The 16,412-nt window shown below is 41.6% G+C and overlaps 1 protein-coding gene across 1 annotated transcript in view; it reads left to right on the top strand.

Annotated features, from left to right (window-relative positions):
• CCDC87 (coiled-coil domain containing 87) overlaps window positions 1-16,412 on the top strand; it is a 67,337-nt gene that overhangs the window by 35,414 nt on the left and 15,511 nt on the right. Inside the window, exons 13-18 of the mRNA XM_069955429.1 lie at window positions 85-221; window positions 1,418-1,532; window positions 5,991-6,094; window positions 7,979-8,094; window positions 11,567-11,610; window positions 13,642-13,779. Of these exons, the coding sequence (XP_069811530.1) occupies window positions 85-221; window positions 1,418-1,532; window positions 5,991-6,094; window positions 7,979-8,094; window positions 11,567-11,610; window positions 13,642-13,779 (654 nt within the window). The remainder of the gene's footprint in view (window positions 1-84; window positions 222-1,417; window positions 1,533-5,990; window positions 6,095-7,978; window positions 8,095-11,566; window positions 11,611-13,641; window positions 13,780-16,412) is intronic.

Below are 16,412 nucleotides of genomic sequence, written 5' to 3'. Positions count from 1 at the left end.
CAATGACTACATGAGACTTCAAATACTTAAACTTATTTGAGTGACAAGAAATAATATTGACATATTTTGCATTTGACGGTTAAGGATTTATACTCTGAACCCTATGCAACAAAAGTGGATATCTCCATATGTGCAGCTTCCTCAACTCTGACCAAGACGACGAGTCAGCGAGTCATTAACAAGGAACTGGACTCTGTTATTTTCAGTGATAAGTGTGAAAGGTAAAGTGTTATTGGGAATTTTTTTCTTTAGTATTTATAGTACAGAGCCAAGTTCAGATTTCTGCTAGATACCACTGCATTCACAATCAAGCATTCACAGATGACATATTACAATACAATGTTTCTGTCTATACTGATTGTATCATAGTGCCTAATGTTGAAGGTAAAATGTCACCAGAAAATGACATATTGTTTAAATGTTTAAAAGTTCTTATGTTAAATATATTTTTGTTTTTTGATAATGTTTTTCTAATTTAACATTTTGCTATTTATAATTTAATGATAAGCTTATATGTCCTGTTTGTTTCCTCCTTTTCATCACAGATTAAAATAGAGTAGAAGCTTGGGCAGTATGTCTGTCCATATGGTTTTAATCATTCACTTTTAGGCCATGTTCCCACTCTGTAAGAGACCGCCGGTTCCGCGACCTGGCCGGGTCACAGAACAGCTGGTGTCAGAAAAGATTATCCCAGCCGATACAGTAGTAACGTCCGGATGATCTTTACTGCAGCTGAATTCGGATGTGGGCATATCCGTGCGCACCCACATGCGAATTTCCCGCTGCACACAATGGATTGTGCAGCTGGAGCTCCAATATGTGAACTGACAGGGTTTTCTGCGTCCGCTATTCACTGAATAGTGGCCGCAGAAAACTGACATGCCAGTTTCTTGCGGCACCGCTAGCTAGGGATCCCAGACAGATATGTATACACTCCGGCCGGGATTCCTTAAAAGGCAGCACTACGTAAGTTCCGTAGTAATCACGGCCGTTGTTACAACAACCATGATTACTATGGAATTTACGCAGTGGGAACATGGCCTTATGGTGCGTTTACACTGAGAGATTTATTTAACAGATCTTTGAAGCCAAAGCAAGGAACAGAATATAAACAGAGAACCAGTCATAAAGAAAACACTGAGATTTCTCCTTCTTTCAAATCCATTCCTGGCTTTGGCTTCAAAAATCTGTCAGATAAATCTCTCTGTGTAAACACAACATAAGACCATAACATCTAAAATTCAAATTGCTAGAACAAGAAGGGTATGCTGAGAGAGTTGAGGGAATGAGATGATCAGTGGTTGAATTTTATGAAGATGTGTCTTATTTTCAACCGTACTAACTATGTAACTCTGTTACTTACTGAAACATTTGTACCACTTGTTTCTAATATTGTTTATTTTCTTTTGGTACAAAGTGTGGTCCAACACATACCCGTTGACAAAGATGCTTCCAGAATTTGCAATTCCTGGCTTGTTTGGTGGAAATCTATTGTTAACATCGACGACTACATGAAATATGTCGCCACTCAGGTATAGTAAAAGGTTTTAGAAAAGCTTTCCAAGTATTACAAAAGTGTCAAAGAACTATTGATAGAGATACAGAACAAATATTTACACACAAAGAATGTCCTGTTTGATTTTATTTTGTAGGGGAGATTTATCGTCTTATGGTTTAAGATTTTCTTTGTTGCCAGTAACAATCAGTCAGAGCTCAGCTTATATTTTCCCAGATCAATATAAGAATCAGAAACTGAGCTGTGATTGGCTGCTATCAGTAATCTTACCGAAACACAGCTTTATAAATCTCCCCCAAATATTTTATTTAATATATAGGGTATTCTCGCTCATACTGAGTGTTGTTTTTGCTGTAATGTTAACAAAAATGTGCAAAAGCACAGCATGATTTTGCTGTAGAAATGCCCTTTAGGCCATGTTGAAATTATCAAAGTTGCACCCCTGGCCACGGAAAAGTCGCAGATTCGTACTCTTTCCTGTGACATACGCCAGCCATAACCCCGCAGACAGGGGGGCGACAAGGAGGGCAGAAATCTATGCTTGCTGTGGGGCAGGTGTAGATTTCTGTGCAGGTTTTGTGACAGTCACAGGTCACACCGATTTTACAAAATTTTATTTAAAGGGGTATTCCCCCCCAAAAATCTTTTTTTTTTTGCAGTGTTAAATAGCCCACCCCTTTCTCAATATATTGCTCAAAGCAAGTAATTGCCTGTTTTGAGCCTTTTTGTAGCTTTTCCAGGCCGACATGCTCCTTCCTCCTGGCCCCCACCTTTGGAGTAGGGATCGCGTGTCCTCCTCTCTTTTCAATGGAATGACACGCCCGCTCCCTCGGCTAGCTTTGTGACAGGGAAGCAGCGTGTTTGAAGAGAACACTGCAGCCGGCCGACCTGTGTGTCATCAGGTCATAAGTCAGTCAGTGTGTGTCAGCTGCGGAGTTCGGCCACTTCCCGGGCAGTGTGGTGACCTGTGACCTCTGTCTGGCCATGTGCGCCCTCCCTCCTCAGCCTCCCCTTGCAGCGTCCCTGCCTCTGCTGTAAGCTGGATAATTCTTCACTCTTCTCTGTCTAGCTCTGTATCCTCCCTCCCATCTACATATCTCCCTACCTTTAATATATCAGGTCACACAGTTTCTGATTTGAAATGATAGCAGCTTGCTTTTATTCAGGCTGATTCCTATGTGGGTTCTGCATCAAAATCTGCATTAAAACCATGTGGATTCTTCATAGCAATGATTTCAGTTATATTGCCAGTGTAGTAAAAAATGAGTGACATATCACCTCTTTGATGTGGAATCCAGAATACAACCTGCAAATCCTAGGATTTCTGCCACAGACTCCACAGTGTATTTTTCCAACAGAATACTCTGTTGTTGGAACATGGTCCTAAGGCTCCAAAGTGTGTTTTTTGTAAACTTTATCCTACAGTATATTGCTTAACAAAAGAGAAAAAACATCTGTTATTATCGCATTTTAATTTACGTCAATGGAATGCACTGAAGTCAATGGAATGACGGCCACCCAATGCACACAGTGTATTAAATAATGGACGTTGTTTGGGCAAACATCAAAATGTTAATCATGACAATTATTCGTGGATGTCTATTGGTCTATTGCAAACAACGGACATTATTTTTTAGTTGTTTACACATTTTTTTCTTTTTTTACCGTCCTTTCTGTGTCTTTACTATTAAATTCAATGGACTTTTCAATTAAAGACACATCCAAAGGCTAATCAGTCCACCTGACCAAGAATAATATACCAACAGCTGTCACTGTAATGACAAGTGGCTAAACAGTGAAATGACTGACATCATTTTGAACTCAAAATGACGGACATCATTTTAAAATATAATAAACGGAAATGAAAAAACGTCATGTGAGCCTATCTGTGTAAAAATTATGAAGGCTCTTTTATGCTGTCCGACATGCTGCAGTAAGAGAACACCTAACTGTGATGGCCTTTCCTTTGCCTGGACAAGGTACGATCGATCATTTAGCTCATTAATTGACATTGTCAGCTACGCACATCACCTGCTTACACAGGGTGATGCATTGAATTGTCTGCACAAAAGAACCAATCAGCCCATGAACAGGTTTGCGCTCATTTTTTTTTTTTAATCAGATAATTTTTATTAAAGTTTTTGTCATAACAAAAAGTTAGAGTACCCCCCCCCTTCCCTCCAACAATCCCCCTCCCCCACCCAAACCTTCAGAACAACAGGTAACTAAGCAAATACTCGACAAAAATATTGAAATCAATTGAAAACAATGGCCGTTCTTTTCATAAAATGTATGTTGTGTGAACATAGCATAAGGGCAGCTTCACACAAGACGGAAGTTTTGCAGCGAGATCCGTTACGATCCAAGGTCCTGGCAGTTCCTATGTTAATACATACTTACATGCAGTGGCGTAGCTACAGTGAAGGCAGGGAAGGCGACTGCTATGGGGCCCCTGCATGAAGGGGGCCCGAGGAAGCCTGCCCTGCCTTCATGGTAGGTAGCCCGCTCCCCCAGGGGTCCAGAGAGGAAGAGGGACCCCCACTGCACTGTTCAGCCCCCTCACTGTACTGCCGGGTGAGCGGGCTGAACAGAGGAGCAGGACCTGCCAGACGGCACAGGAGAGGGATGAAGGACCTTTGGGTCACATGACCCAAAGGTCCTCAATACCTATGTGAAGATCAGCCCGGACTACAGAAGGAGGAGGGGGGAAGCCTGGGAGCTGTAAGTGCTGTGTATGTGTGTCAGTGAGTGTATATATGTATCTGTGTATATATTTATATGTCAGTATGTGTATGTATCTGTGGCTATATATATGTGTGTGTGTGTGTATGTCAGCAATGTCTGTAGCACTGGTGTATATGTGTGTGTTTGTGTATGTCAGCAATGTCTGTAGCACTGGTGTATATGTGTGTGTTTGCTCCCAAAGATGTTCTGCAGCAGCTTCTATTAATGCTGGGCTCTAATAAAAGAACCCACCATTAATATCTGCAGCATTTTCTTTTATTTCTGGTTGAGTATTTCTTATTACAATCAGATGATTTCCCTGTGTACAGTCTATTCATGGTGTATACATCAGCACTAGTGTCATCACATTACAGCGTATATATGTGTGTATGTCAGTGGTGTATCTGTATATATGTTAATGGTGCCTCTTTGTGTGTATATGTGCGTCATTGTCTGTGTTTGGCGGGGGGGGGGGGGGGGGGCGTACAGGATTTATGGGGCCCCATACAGTTTTTTGCTATGGGGCCCCATGAATCCTAGCTACGCCCCTGCTTACATGCATGTAATTCACCCACTCTCTTAACCCACATGCTGCCGGCGCATACATCACCTGTCCTCAATCTGGCTTGCTGCATGGAGTCCCGGCTTCCTGCTCTCCTGCCCAGCCAATCAGTGGCTGCGGCTGAGCAATGCACTGATTGGCTGGGCGGAAGAGCAGGAAGCTGGGACCCCGTGCAGCAAGCTGGATTGAGGACAGGTGATGTATGCGCCTGCAGCATGTGGGTTAAGGGGACAGGTGATTTACATACTCACAGCGGTCTGAAAGATCTGCTGCAAGTATGTAACATACCATTAGAGAGTGTTATATTTTATTTGTATCCTCCGAGGCCATGTTTGCACTTTTGTCAAAGTTTAAAAATGTTAAAAAATCAGATTAAACATAATATTGTAATGAATCATTCTAATAATAATAATTGTTCAGATAATTGCTCTGCATAAACAAGCCTCCGCTGTCTTCTGTAATGCTGTCGGTAACAGATATCCAACAGAGTTCTGAATTTTAACATTCTGTCTCATTGGAGAACAAAATTTAATATGATTAATTGCAGCATGAGATAAGTAAAGCAAAATGTTTTCAAAGATATTCAGCATTGTTGTAGATTCTGAGCACATGTACAATGCCACAGGGGATGTGTTGCAGTCAGGGCTGTATTAACAGCTGCTGCTGCCTTAGGCACTAAACCTGAAGACGCCCCATCTTCACGCACCTATTGGCGATACCAGACCTGACCAATACCACCATACCCCTACCCCCCTGGAGAAGACACCAGATTTACTGGCAAGTCTGAACGGGAGGAGGGAAACTAAAAAACTTAAAAAAAAAAAAATAGTTTTTTCTGTCCCCCTGCTCCCTGGTGCTGCCCCCCTGCAAGGTGCTGCCCTAGGCACCGTACCACGGGTGCCTAGTGGTAAATACGGCCCTGGTGGCAGTGCATGGAGCCTGTACTGATTCTATAGCACAGAGCTATAGATAGCTATATATATGGCCTCTGTACAATAAAGCAATGAGTCAAGGGGCAAAATACATCAGTATATAAAGAATCCAAAAATATCTTTGTATGCAACAGAGGGCTCATGCAGCCCTTACTTAAAATGCAACACATTCACACCATTTCAATGTTTAAAGGAAAAATAGTACTTTTGTTCATGACGGATCTGTTTATGTATGAATAAGCTTTTCTTTTTTTAGAATCTGGATTTCTTAAAGGTGATATACCATCTATATAACAGTCATTCAGAGGAAGAAGAGCAGGCAAAGATGGCAGACAAAATAAAGAGAGAAGAACAGAAAAGGTTTGGAATGTTTAAGTGTCCCTTGTTAGTATTGTCACAAAAAAAACTTATTACCTTGGTTTAAAAAAACTCAAGAATGTAAAGATGCAGGCCAGGTTTTCTTTTTGGTCATATTATGGTATATTATAATGGTATGCTAGCAGTGGGAAATTTTACATTGAAATACAGTACTGTGCAAAAGTTTTAGGCAGGTGTGGGAAAAATACAGCAAAGGAAGCATCTTGGTCCACATTTTTAATGTGTAGCTGGACGACAATGCCAAACATACAGCCATTATTTGAGAGATGGGGGAGCTCACCTAAATCCAAAAAGACAAACAAGGGGTGCAGCTAAGTGTACAAGAACAAACTATCACTAAACAAGCAGAAAAAGCTGGACACTATATAGTCAAGCGCACACCATCATATACACAATATACCATTTTTATTGGGACAATTTACAAGACACCACAACAAACAGCAATAAAAACAATTAAAAACCACAAAGGTGTATAAACAACAAAGTAGGGGGACAATATACTCCCCTACAAAACCAGGGAATCGAAAATGTTAATATTGCTCCACTTGATTGATATGTAAAACATACAAACATTGCCATTAGGAACTGATTTCAGTGTAGAGCAGAACAATTGCCCAGATATACCACCAAATCGCTTATTTTCATTAGTGGATAATGTTATTTCATTGGTGAAAAGTATTACCTAGGCGGGGCTCCATGGCGGTTGGGCCCAACTGCTGTGAAGCCCCGCCTAGGTCACACTGTCCACCAATTTAAAAAAAAACGATTTTAGAGCAGACACATTTTATAACTGCACATTGAGTAAGAGGATGGCATTAGCACTTAAAAGTCGCTTTGTATTTTGTTAAATTGCAGCATTTTTTCTTACTTTGCAGCACCTATTTAAAATTTGTGGACAGTACTGAATATATCAACGTTTGCAAATTCTAATTTCTTGTCACCTCCATTGATATGGTCTCAACCATCACTCAAAGTTACAAGCGTCTCATGAAGCCTAAAAGAGTCTAATGACTTTTTTGTTTTTGTACATAGTTTTTATGTTATAGGGACCTTATCACTAGGATTATAAGTATAATAGTACATATAATGCTTCATGGAAGCTAAGCTAGATGGTGCAGTTATGTCCATTAAGTGTGTATACAACCATGTTGAGATGAAAAGCAGTAAATCAATAAGCAGTGAAATTAGTATGCAGATCTGTATTCACTCCAGCTAGGCTGCAGCTCACGAACAGAGCTTTTATAAGGGCCTAGTTTGCCATTATTTGTCTGTCTTAAAAATGGAATATATGCACAGGGTTCTGTGTCTCTTATAGGCTTCTTTAAATTTCTTGATTGTAGTGACATCTAAAGTGGATTTCTTGCGTGTAAGGAAAATAAAAAAATCTACGAATTATGGACTATAGATAAGATGTTATGCTTTAGCATCATTCTTTTCCGTGCCTCGTCTTTTACAGACTGTAGTCAAATCATAGATTGTTGACTACTGGGATTCGGATTTGTAATGCTGAGCATTCACATGCAGATTGATTTATCCTGCTGGAGTAATATTATTTATACCAGCGAGTCTTTACTAATCAGATGGGAACACTTTATCAGCAGCAGCTGAAAGGTTTTTATTTTTTAATACATCCACAGGGCTGAGATTGTACGGAACATTTGTACTTTGTGTTAATTAAAAACCCCTGTGGAACAAGGGAAAGCTTTTAGATTGTAGCGTTCTTATTGTTTTCACTTCTGCATTTCCCCAGCCAAATTAATTTGCTAGATACAGTGGGGGTTCATAACAGGGCTGTATTTAGTTTATTCATAGTAAAATCATTGTATGCTCGGTGCTAATAACAAATATTCAATGTATTTTCTGCAGGCAACGGGATAAAAAGATTGCTGATCTTAGAGAACAGAAGCAATGCTACATACCTGGCATGTGGAATGTTAATAGTGTCATGCTTGGGGGTCTTGGATCAGAACCACCTTTACAGGGTAACCACTTCTTTTTTTAATATACTTTACCATTTTATTAACACAGTCAATCTCTTCCGCCCATTACTAGGGGTTGTCTGGTTTAGAAAACCCATTATATATCTATCATATACCCTATGAGGGAATTCTGAGTTAATAGTGGAGAATTCCTTGTTCAACCCCCCCAGTATATCTAGTGCAGAGAACAACTACTAAGATTTAATCCTGCTTTGGAGCACCCAGGATGCCTATGCCTTATGAGGACTGCCTACTGATTTCACATAGTGCCATTTCACTAGCAGCTTGTAACCGGCTTCTTGAAACTTGCTGACAATAGAAGAGTAAGGGGTAAACTCTATCCAGCTGCGGACCAGTCAGGGAGATGTTTAAAGGGAATGTATCACCTATTTTTCTTTTACTAATTACAGTCGGATACTAAAAGATGTTCTTTTATTGTAATCTTTTTCTATTTTCTGACCATAATTTTTTATTTAATTTTTTTGTACATTGTTATGGGGGCTGCCATCTTGCCTGACTTGTTTTTAACATTTATTGAGATGGTTTACATCAAGACTCGTGGACATAGACGACACTAGACAGTCTGTCCCCTTAAGATGAATTTGAAGCATTAAGACTGGGTTCACACTAGGTTTTTTTCATCCGTTTTTTGCAAAAAACGAATGACAAACGTATGAAAAAAAACTGGTGCATTTGTGTGCATCCGTTTTGAACAATTTTTCCATTGACTTCCATTATAAAAAAAAGGGATAAAAACTGATTTTTTTTTTAACGTACACAAAAATGTAATTGACCTCATTTCTGTGTCCATTAAAAAAACTGATCCGTTTTGTTTTTTTTTTAATGAAAGTTAATGGAAAAACGGATCAAGACAGATGGACACAATCAGTTTTTGCAAAAAAAGGATGAAAAAAAAAAACGGATTGCAAAAACGTAGTGTGAACCAACTCACACATGAACGATGTCATCACAGTCACTGGTATATTTCCGAAGCGTAGATGGATTAATTGCTCATAACAAATTTTACTATTAATACTAAACACATAGCAAATTTTACCTGTCAGCACATCCACTCACCCAATCAGTGGTGAATTACACTCTTTGCTAGGAAGTTGAGGCATCCATGGCTAAGGACACGCCGACACCATAATGCATGCTACCAACAATAATCCAATTGGAGTCGCACGCATTACACTCTCTGCATATTCGTAGCCATGGATACCTAGACTTCCGGGCGAAGAGCGGAATTCACCACTGATTGGGTCAGCAGACGCGCTGACAGGTACATTTTAATTCTGGACATAAAAATTACAATTAATACTGGATACATTACAGATAAATATAATGGTGTTATATTTGTCTAGCTATTGACATGGCTTGCACAGAATCCCAAATATATAACAGTGCAAATAATACATAAGCTTAGTAACATAGCAAAACAAGGATGTGGGTAAGTAAGAATAGGAACCAGGTGACTGATAACTTATGATAGTTAGGACTATCCTAATTTTATCAGGTATTAATTAATTTAACTACAGTCATGGCCAAAACTTTTGAGAATGATACAAATATTAATTTTTACAAAGTCTACTGCTTCAGTTTTTAAAATGGCATTTTGCATATACTCCAGAATGTTATAAAGAGTGATCAGCTTAACAGCAATTACTTGCAAAGTCAATATTTGCCTAGAAAATAAACTTTATCCCCCAAAACACATTTCAACATCATTGCAGCCCTGCCTTAAAAGGACCGGCTAACATTGTTTCAGTGATTGCTCCATTAACACAGGTGTGGGTGTTGATGAGGACAGGGCTGGAGATCAATCTGTAATGATTAAGTAAGAATTACACCACTGGACACTTTAAAAGGAGGCTGGTGCTTGGTATCATTGTTTCTCTTCTGTTAACCATGGTTATCTCTAAAGAAATGTGCAGTCATCATTGCACTGCACAAAAATGGCCTAACAGGGAAGAGTATCACAGCTAGAAAGATTGCACCTCAGTGAACAATCTATCGCATTATCAAGAACTTCAAGGAGAGAGGTTCCATTGTTGCCAAAAAGGCTCCAGGGCGCCCAAGAAAGACCAGCAAGGGCCAGGACCGTCTCTTAAAAGTGTTTCAACTGCGGGATCGGGCTACCAGCAGTGCAGAGCTTGCTCAGGAATGGCAGCAGGCAGGTGTGTGTGCATCTGCACGCACTGTGAGGCGGAGACTCTTGGAGCAAGGCCTGGTCTCAAGGAGGGCAGCAAAGAAGCCACTTCTCTCCAGAAAAAACATCAGGGACAGACTGATATTCTGCAAAAAGTATAGGGAGTGGACTGCTGAGGACTGGGGTAAAGTCATTTTCTCTGATGAATCCCCTTTCCGATTGTTTGGGACATCTGGAAAACAGCTTATTTGGAGAAGACGAGGTGAGCGCTACCACCAGTCTTGTCTCATGCCAACTGTAAAGCATCCTGAAACCATTCATGTGTAGGGTTGCTTCTCAGCCAAGGGAATCGGCTCTCTCACAGTCTTGCCTAAAAACCACAGTCATGAATAAAGAATGGTACCAGAATGTCCTTCAAGAGCAACTTCTCCCAACCGTCCAAGAGCAGTTTGGCAATCAACAATGCCTTTTCCAGCAGGATGGAGCACCTTGCCATAAAGCAAAGGTGATACCTAAATGGCTCAGGGAACAAAACAGAGATTTTGTGTCCATGGCCTGGAAACTCCCCAGATCTTAATCCCATTGTGAACTTGTGGTCAATCATCAAGAGACGGGTGGACACACAAAAAAAAACAAATTCTGACAAAATGCAAGCATTGATTGTGCAAGAATGGACTGCTATCAGTCAGGATTTGGCCCAGAAGTTGATTAAGAGCATGCCAGAGAGAATTGCAGAGGTCCTGAAGAAGGGTCAATACTGCAAATATTGACTTGCTGCGTTAACTCATTTTAACTGTCAATATAAGCTTTTGTTACTCATAATATGATTGCAATTATATTTCTGTATGTGATAAAAACATCTGACAAACACATAAAAACCAGAGGGCAGCAGATCATGTGAAAATATAATATAAAATAATATTTGTGTCATTCTCCAAACTTTTGGCCATGACTGTACTCTATATATTTTGGGATACATCGTAAAGGGGAAAAATGTTACCCATGGCTTCCAGATCTTCTGGTAAACTTGATAGGTTTGTGTTTCCCAGGTTGAAATCCCCACCATCTGAAGTAGGTGGAAGAAGTTCAGTGACAAGAAACACAAATAGCATGTCAGACAACACTGATAACTTTAGCAGTTTTACAAGTAACACTGTAATCTAAAACATGCCAAGGTACGGGTGACAGGGACGGTTGTGGTTGGCAGATTGTGAATTAGTCTGACAGATTCAGTTACATGTTTTTACAATTACTACTGTTTCACAATACACAGTGTACTCTTTTAGTCATCTATAATATACAGTATCGTTATTTATTTTTTTGCAGATATGGATTGTGAAATAATAAAAGCAATCAATACTTCTACTGAGGTAATACAAAATGTAATGTAACTACACTACAAAGACATATGTTCAAGTCATTAGTTTTAAGCTAAGCAGCATATACACCAGTTGTTTCTATAAATCACATTGACATGCTGGCATTTGTAATTCCGACTGCTCTGCTACAGTGTGCCATGGCTACGGCACCACTGACACAGGCAGCTTTCCCAATTTTCAGCGCCCGCCCGCATCAGAGCTTCCCATAGCCCACAGTGAAGCAAGCGGTCGGAGCCGCTCGCTTCACAGTGTGAACTGACAGGTCCTTCTGCGGACGGAATTCATTGAATTCCGTCCGCAAATAATGGACCTGTCAGTTGTTTGCGGCATGGGAACCGGCCGGAGCGTATACGATGTGTGTACGCTCCGGCCGGGATCCCATAGCAAACAATGCTATGTTCCACCCCGCAAATCTACGGCTGTAGTTCTGCGGCGAGAACTACGGCCGTAGATTTAGTAGTGTGAACATAGCCTAATAAAGTAAAAGTAAAGTAAAGCTTAAATTCTGCAGTTTTTACAACTTTACAGCTGTGTAGAGAAGTCCTCATACATAAAATTAAAAAAAAATTTTTTATTACATTTCTGTTTTACAAAGTTGCATAACTTTGTAATATAACTTTATTATAGAAATTATATTTTTTTTTTACATTTTTACACAACACGCCCTTCTGCCACCAATGTGGCTGCGTAAGAAACTACAGAAATGCTCAATAATTATAAATTGACAACTGCGTGCTATTCTTGGTAGTGTGTCTCTAGACCAGTGCTTCTCAAACTGTGAGGCAGGCCTCACCAGTGAGGCGCCCCCTAGTTGCTGGTGAGGCCCAGCTGGGGAGGCAGTTCTCACAAAAGTGACAATAAGCGGCACAGTCCTTTCCCTGAATCCAACAATTTCTGCTTTAGGAACATTATTGACTCATTTTGTGCTTATTTAGGGTACAAACAGACACACCGTATACGCAGCAGATACGCAGCAGATCTGCAGCAGACTTGGTGGTTCAGATTTGATGCTGTGTTGTTATTTAGATCTAATCTGCTGCGTATCTGCTGCGTATCGCAGCAGTAAATACGCTGCGTATACGGTGTGTGTGTTTGTACCCTCAATGTTATACAGAGATGAGGAGACAAATGGAGGGTAGACTGAGCAACAGTTTTTTTTATTTGCATGGACTTCCACCACAAATTGTGAGGCCCCAGCTTCCTCTTGGTCAGTCTGGTGAGGCACAGGCATAATTTTGTCTGTTGTGTGAGGCTCCAGTAGAAAAAGTTTGAGAAGCGCTGCTCTAGACTGACTTATCAGTGCTGCCAATGTGAGACTTTGGACTGTCATTTTACTTTCAGGCCAATCCTCTGTGAGAGTGGGAATAGTAACACTTAATCGATACTTTGTAAAAAATGAAAGTATTTACTTAAATAGATTTGTCACAAGTAATGACACATTTTTAAAGGGGATGTCCCTATTGCGCAGGAGGTGCCTAGGATGAAGGTATGTCTCTTACCTTCATCTTTGGAGCTGTTCCTGTACACTTGTTTGTATACTCCTAGGTCCAGTAAGACCGCTAGGAGCACAGCCCCGCCCTCCTAGCGACGATCTGGCCTGCACCATTGATAGTCATTAGAAGGGGCGGGCCGGCTGGGCACAGAGTGATATAAAGAACCTTTTTGAGCAGGAAACATACTCTCTTTCAGGTGTGTCCATCTCCATAGGTGCATTATCATGTAAATGCCACTTTAGGGACAGATTCTACCTTATGAAATAAAGTTGTTTTTGCCTCTTGAGAATTTCTAGATGTTTTACTACTTTTATTTGATTTTCCCTAAGCAGTCATCATTTCAGTGTGGATGGACCATTACAAAAACAACAGATATGACTTTTGACCTGTAGTTATATTTGATTTACTGAACATATAAACATGTTAGTGTAGCATGAGTTAACATTTTAGATCATCAAATGAACTTGAAAGGTTTAATAAATGTATTGGTATTTATAATAATGTAATAATTAATGTTTTATATGTGTAGACAGAGCCAGTGCTGAACCATGAAGATATGCAGAAAAAAATAAATGCCATATGGACTGTTCTTCACGTTCCAGAAAGTCAGAGACTGGATATGGCCATTAAGTATAGTTCCAATGAATACCGGAATCGACTACAAGAGGTAATGTTTACAAAATGTGGGCTTTAATGAGGATGTAGTAGAGGTGTAGTTCAGTGACCATACTGATGGCTGTAACTCTTGGATCTCCCCTACAAAAATATGGAACTGCACTATGCTGTTGATTTATAATAAACACATGAGTATTTAGGGTTTTTTTTGGCTTGTACAACAGCCAGGACCCCCAAGATCAGCTTTATAGTTGAGACCATGATATTTTATATTAAAGGGAACCAATCACACTAAAATTGGGCATAAAGGTAAGGAAACGTGCTGGTACATCAGCCAGCACGCTTCCTAAACATCCCCCTGTACCCTCCATCCCCTGTACATACAGCCCGCAAATTTAGTTTAACAGTCTCCCGCACTCTATGCAAATTACCATCTAAGTAGTCACGGTGGGCGGGTGGCTGGTCATGTAGTCACGGTGGGCGGGTGGCTTCTTCAAGTAGTCACTGTCCTGGGCCGGCTCCGGCGCTGTTATCATGCCCTTCTGGACGTGTGTGGAAAGCACCGCATGGTGACGTAATTGGGGGGGGGGCGGCATTGCACGTTGGCTACGCCGACGTCTTTACTAATGCACAGTGCAGCCGGAGAAGACGCTGCTGTACTGCGCCTGCGCAGCGCAGTACAACAGCGGCTTCACCCACTGTACTGCGCATGCACAGCTTAGTAAAGGCGTCGACGTGGCCAAGAGGGGCGTGATAACAGCGCCGGAGCCGGCCCAGGACAGTGGGAGGCCTGGTAGGAAAAGATCAGACCGGGTTTATCCCGGGGCGACAGATAAAAACCAACCTGAGGAGATTATTTGAGAACGTGCAGTTAGCAGGCAGGGAGGGTGACCACTTTATCCTGTCATTGGACGCGGTCAAGGCCTTTGACAGGGTGGAGTGGGGTTACCTGATGGAGGTGATGGAGAGATTTGGGTTGGGGAAAGATTATGTGGAGTTGGTGAAGTTGTTATACAATGATGCAAGGGCTGCTGTCACGGTCAATGGTTTACAATCAGCTGCTTTTGGACTCGGTAGAGGGACCAGACAGGGATGTCCCCTCTCCCCCTCACTCTTTGCCCTCAGTATAGAGCCCTTAGCAAGCCTAATTAGGGTTGATTGGGACATAGTTGGCTTTGGGGCGGGGGGTGAGGGGGACAGGGTGTCCCTTTATGGAGATGATATGCTTTTGTTCCTCCGGGACCCGGTGGTGGCTGTCCCTAGAATTATTGAGCTGATACAGAATGTGGGGCAATATTCGGCCTGGGAATAAACTGGCAGAAATCAGTATTATTGCAGCTAGCCGCAGAGGGGGATTTGTCCCCAGCTTCAGGTTCTCGGGAGGGACGACTCCTTTAGGTACTTGGGGATTCGTGTCTCCCGGAACGTGGAGGCCTTTAGCGATCTTAATCTTGTTCCCCTGATAAAAGCAACTGAGGAAAAGGTAAAAGTGTGGCACAGCTTGCCCCTCTCTAGAGCTGACCGGTTGGTATTGCTGAAGTCGGTTTGCCTGCCTAAATTCTTGTACATTTTTGGGGCCGCCCCGGTATGGGTAAGACAGAAGATTTTTAAGAGGATTAGGAATGTTTTGAATTTCCTGATATGGGGGAGCAAACGGGTTCGCATTAAGTTGGAGTTGTTAACAGCTCCTAAGAATAGAGGTGTCCTGAGCCTCCCTTCTATGGAGCTTTATTTTTTGGCCTCTCAGACCTATTGGCTTTTGGACTGGAAGGATAACAGCTTTTTCTCTCGTTTAGGGGAGGGGGCCAGGGATGATTACCTGGATATATTCCAGATTCTTGATGCCGGGATATTAGAGAGAGGGGTAAAAGCCAAATGGCCTATGGTGGACGCTCTGGTTAAAACCTGGAGGGAGATTAAAAGGTGTTTGGACCTGAGGGGCTTTCTTAGTTTTTCTCCTTTATGGGACCACAGTAGTTTGGTGGAGGTTGGGAAACTGGGGGTACTCTGCAGAATATTTGGTCAGGACCTAAGGTTGATCACAGATATGGTGACTATGGGGAAAATTAAAACATGGGAACGGGTTAAGTCAGAGTATGGTTTTAGAGATACCCGACAGTTTGAATATCTACGACTCTCTAGGGCCCTGAGGGCAGATATGAGAAGGGTCGATGATGGAATAAGGGCGAACTTAAAGTGACACTGTCACCCCCTTTGTGCATTTTGACATCTCTACACAGGTGTAAAGGGTAAATTTAGTGTTTTTCATACCTTATTTCATATCATATGTCATGGTGCTTGTTCAAGCAAAAAGTGTCCTTTTATCAACTGCAGATTGTATTAAGTGGGCGTGGCCTCGCGGCATTAGCGCCACATAGCCCCGCCCACAACGGCACAGTTGGCCCTGCCCCCTCGCCGGCCATTGGAACAGGCTGGCCGAAAGGTCTAGACCCCACCCCCTTCACGTCGGCCAACCAATGGGCGTCAAGGGGCGGGACCAACCGTGTCGTTATGGGCGGGGTTAAGTGGCGCTAATGCCGCGATGCCACGCCCACTTAATACAATCTGCAGTTGATAAAAGGACACTTTTTACTTGAACAAGCACCATGATGTATGATATGAAATAAGGTATGAAAAACACTAAATTTACCCTTTACACCTGTGTAGAGATGTCAAAATGCACAA

The sequence above is a fragment of the Dendropsophus ebraccatus genome, chromosome 1, assembly GCF_027789765.1.
Source record: "Dendropsophus ebraccatus isolate aDenEbr1 chromosome 1, aDenEbr1.pat, whole genome shotgun sequence".
Classification (NCBI taxonomy): Eukaryota; Metazoa; Chordata; class Amphibia; order Anura; family Hylidae; genus Dendropsophus; species Dendropsophus ebraccatus.
This window is presented reverse-complemented; position numbering and strand designations above follow the sequence as displayed.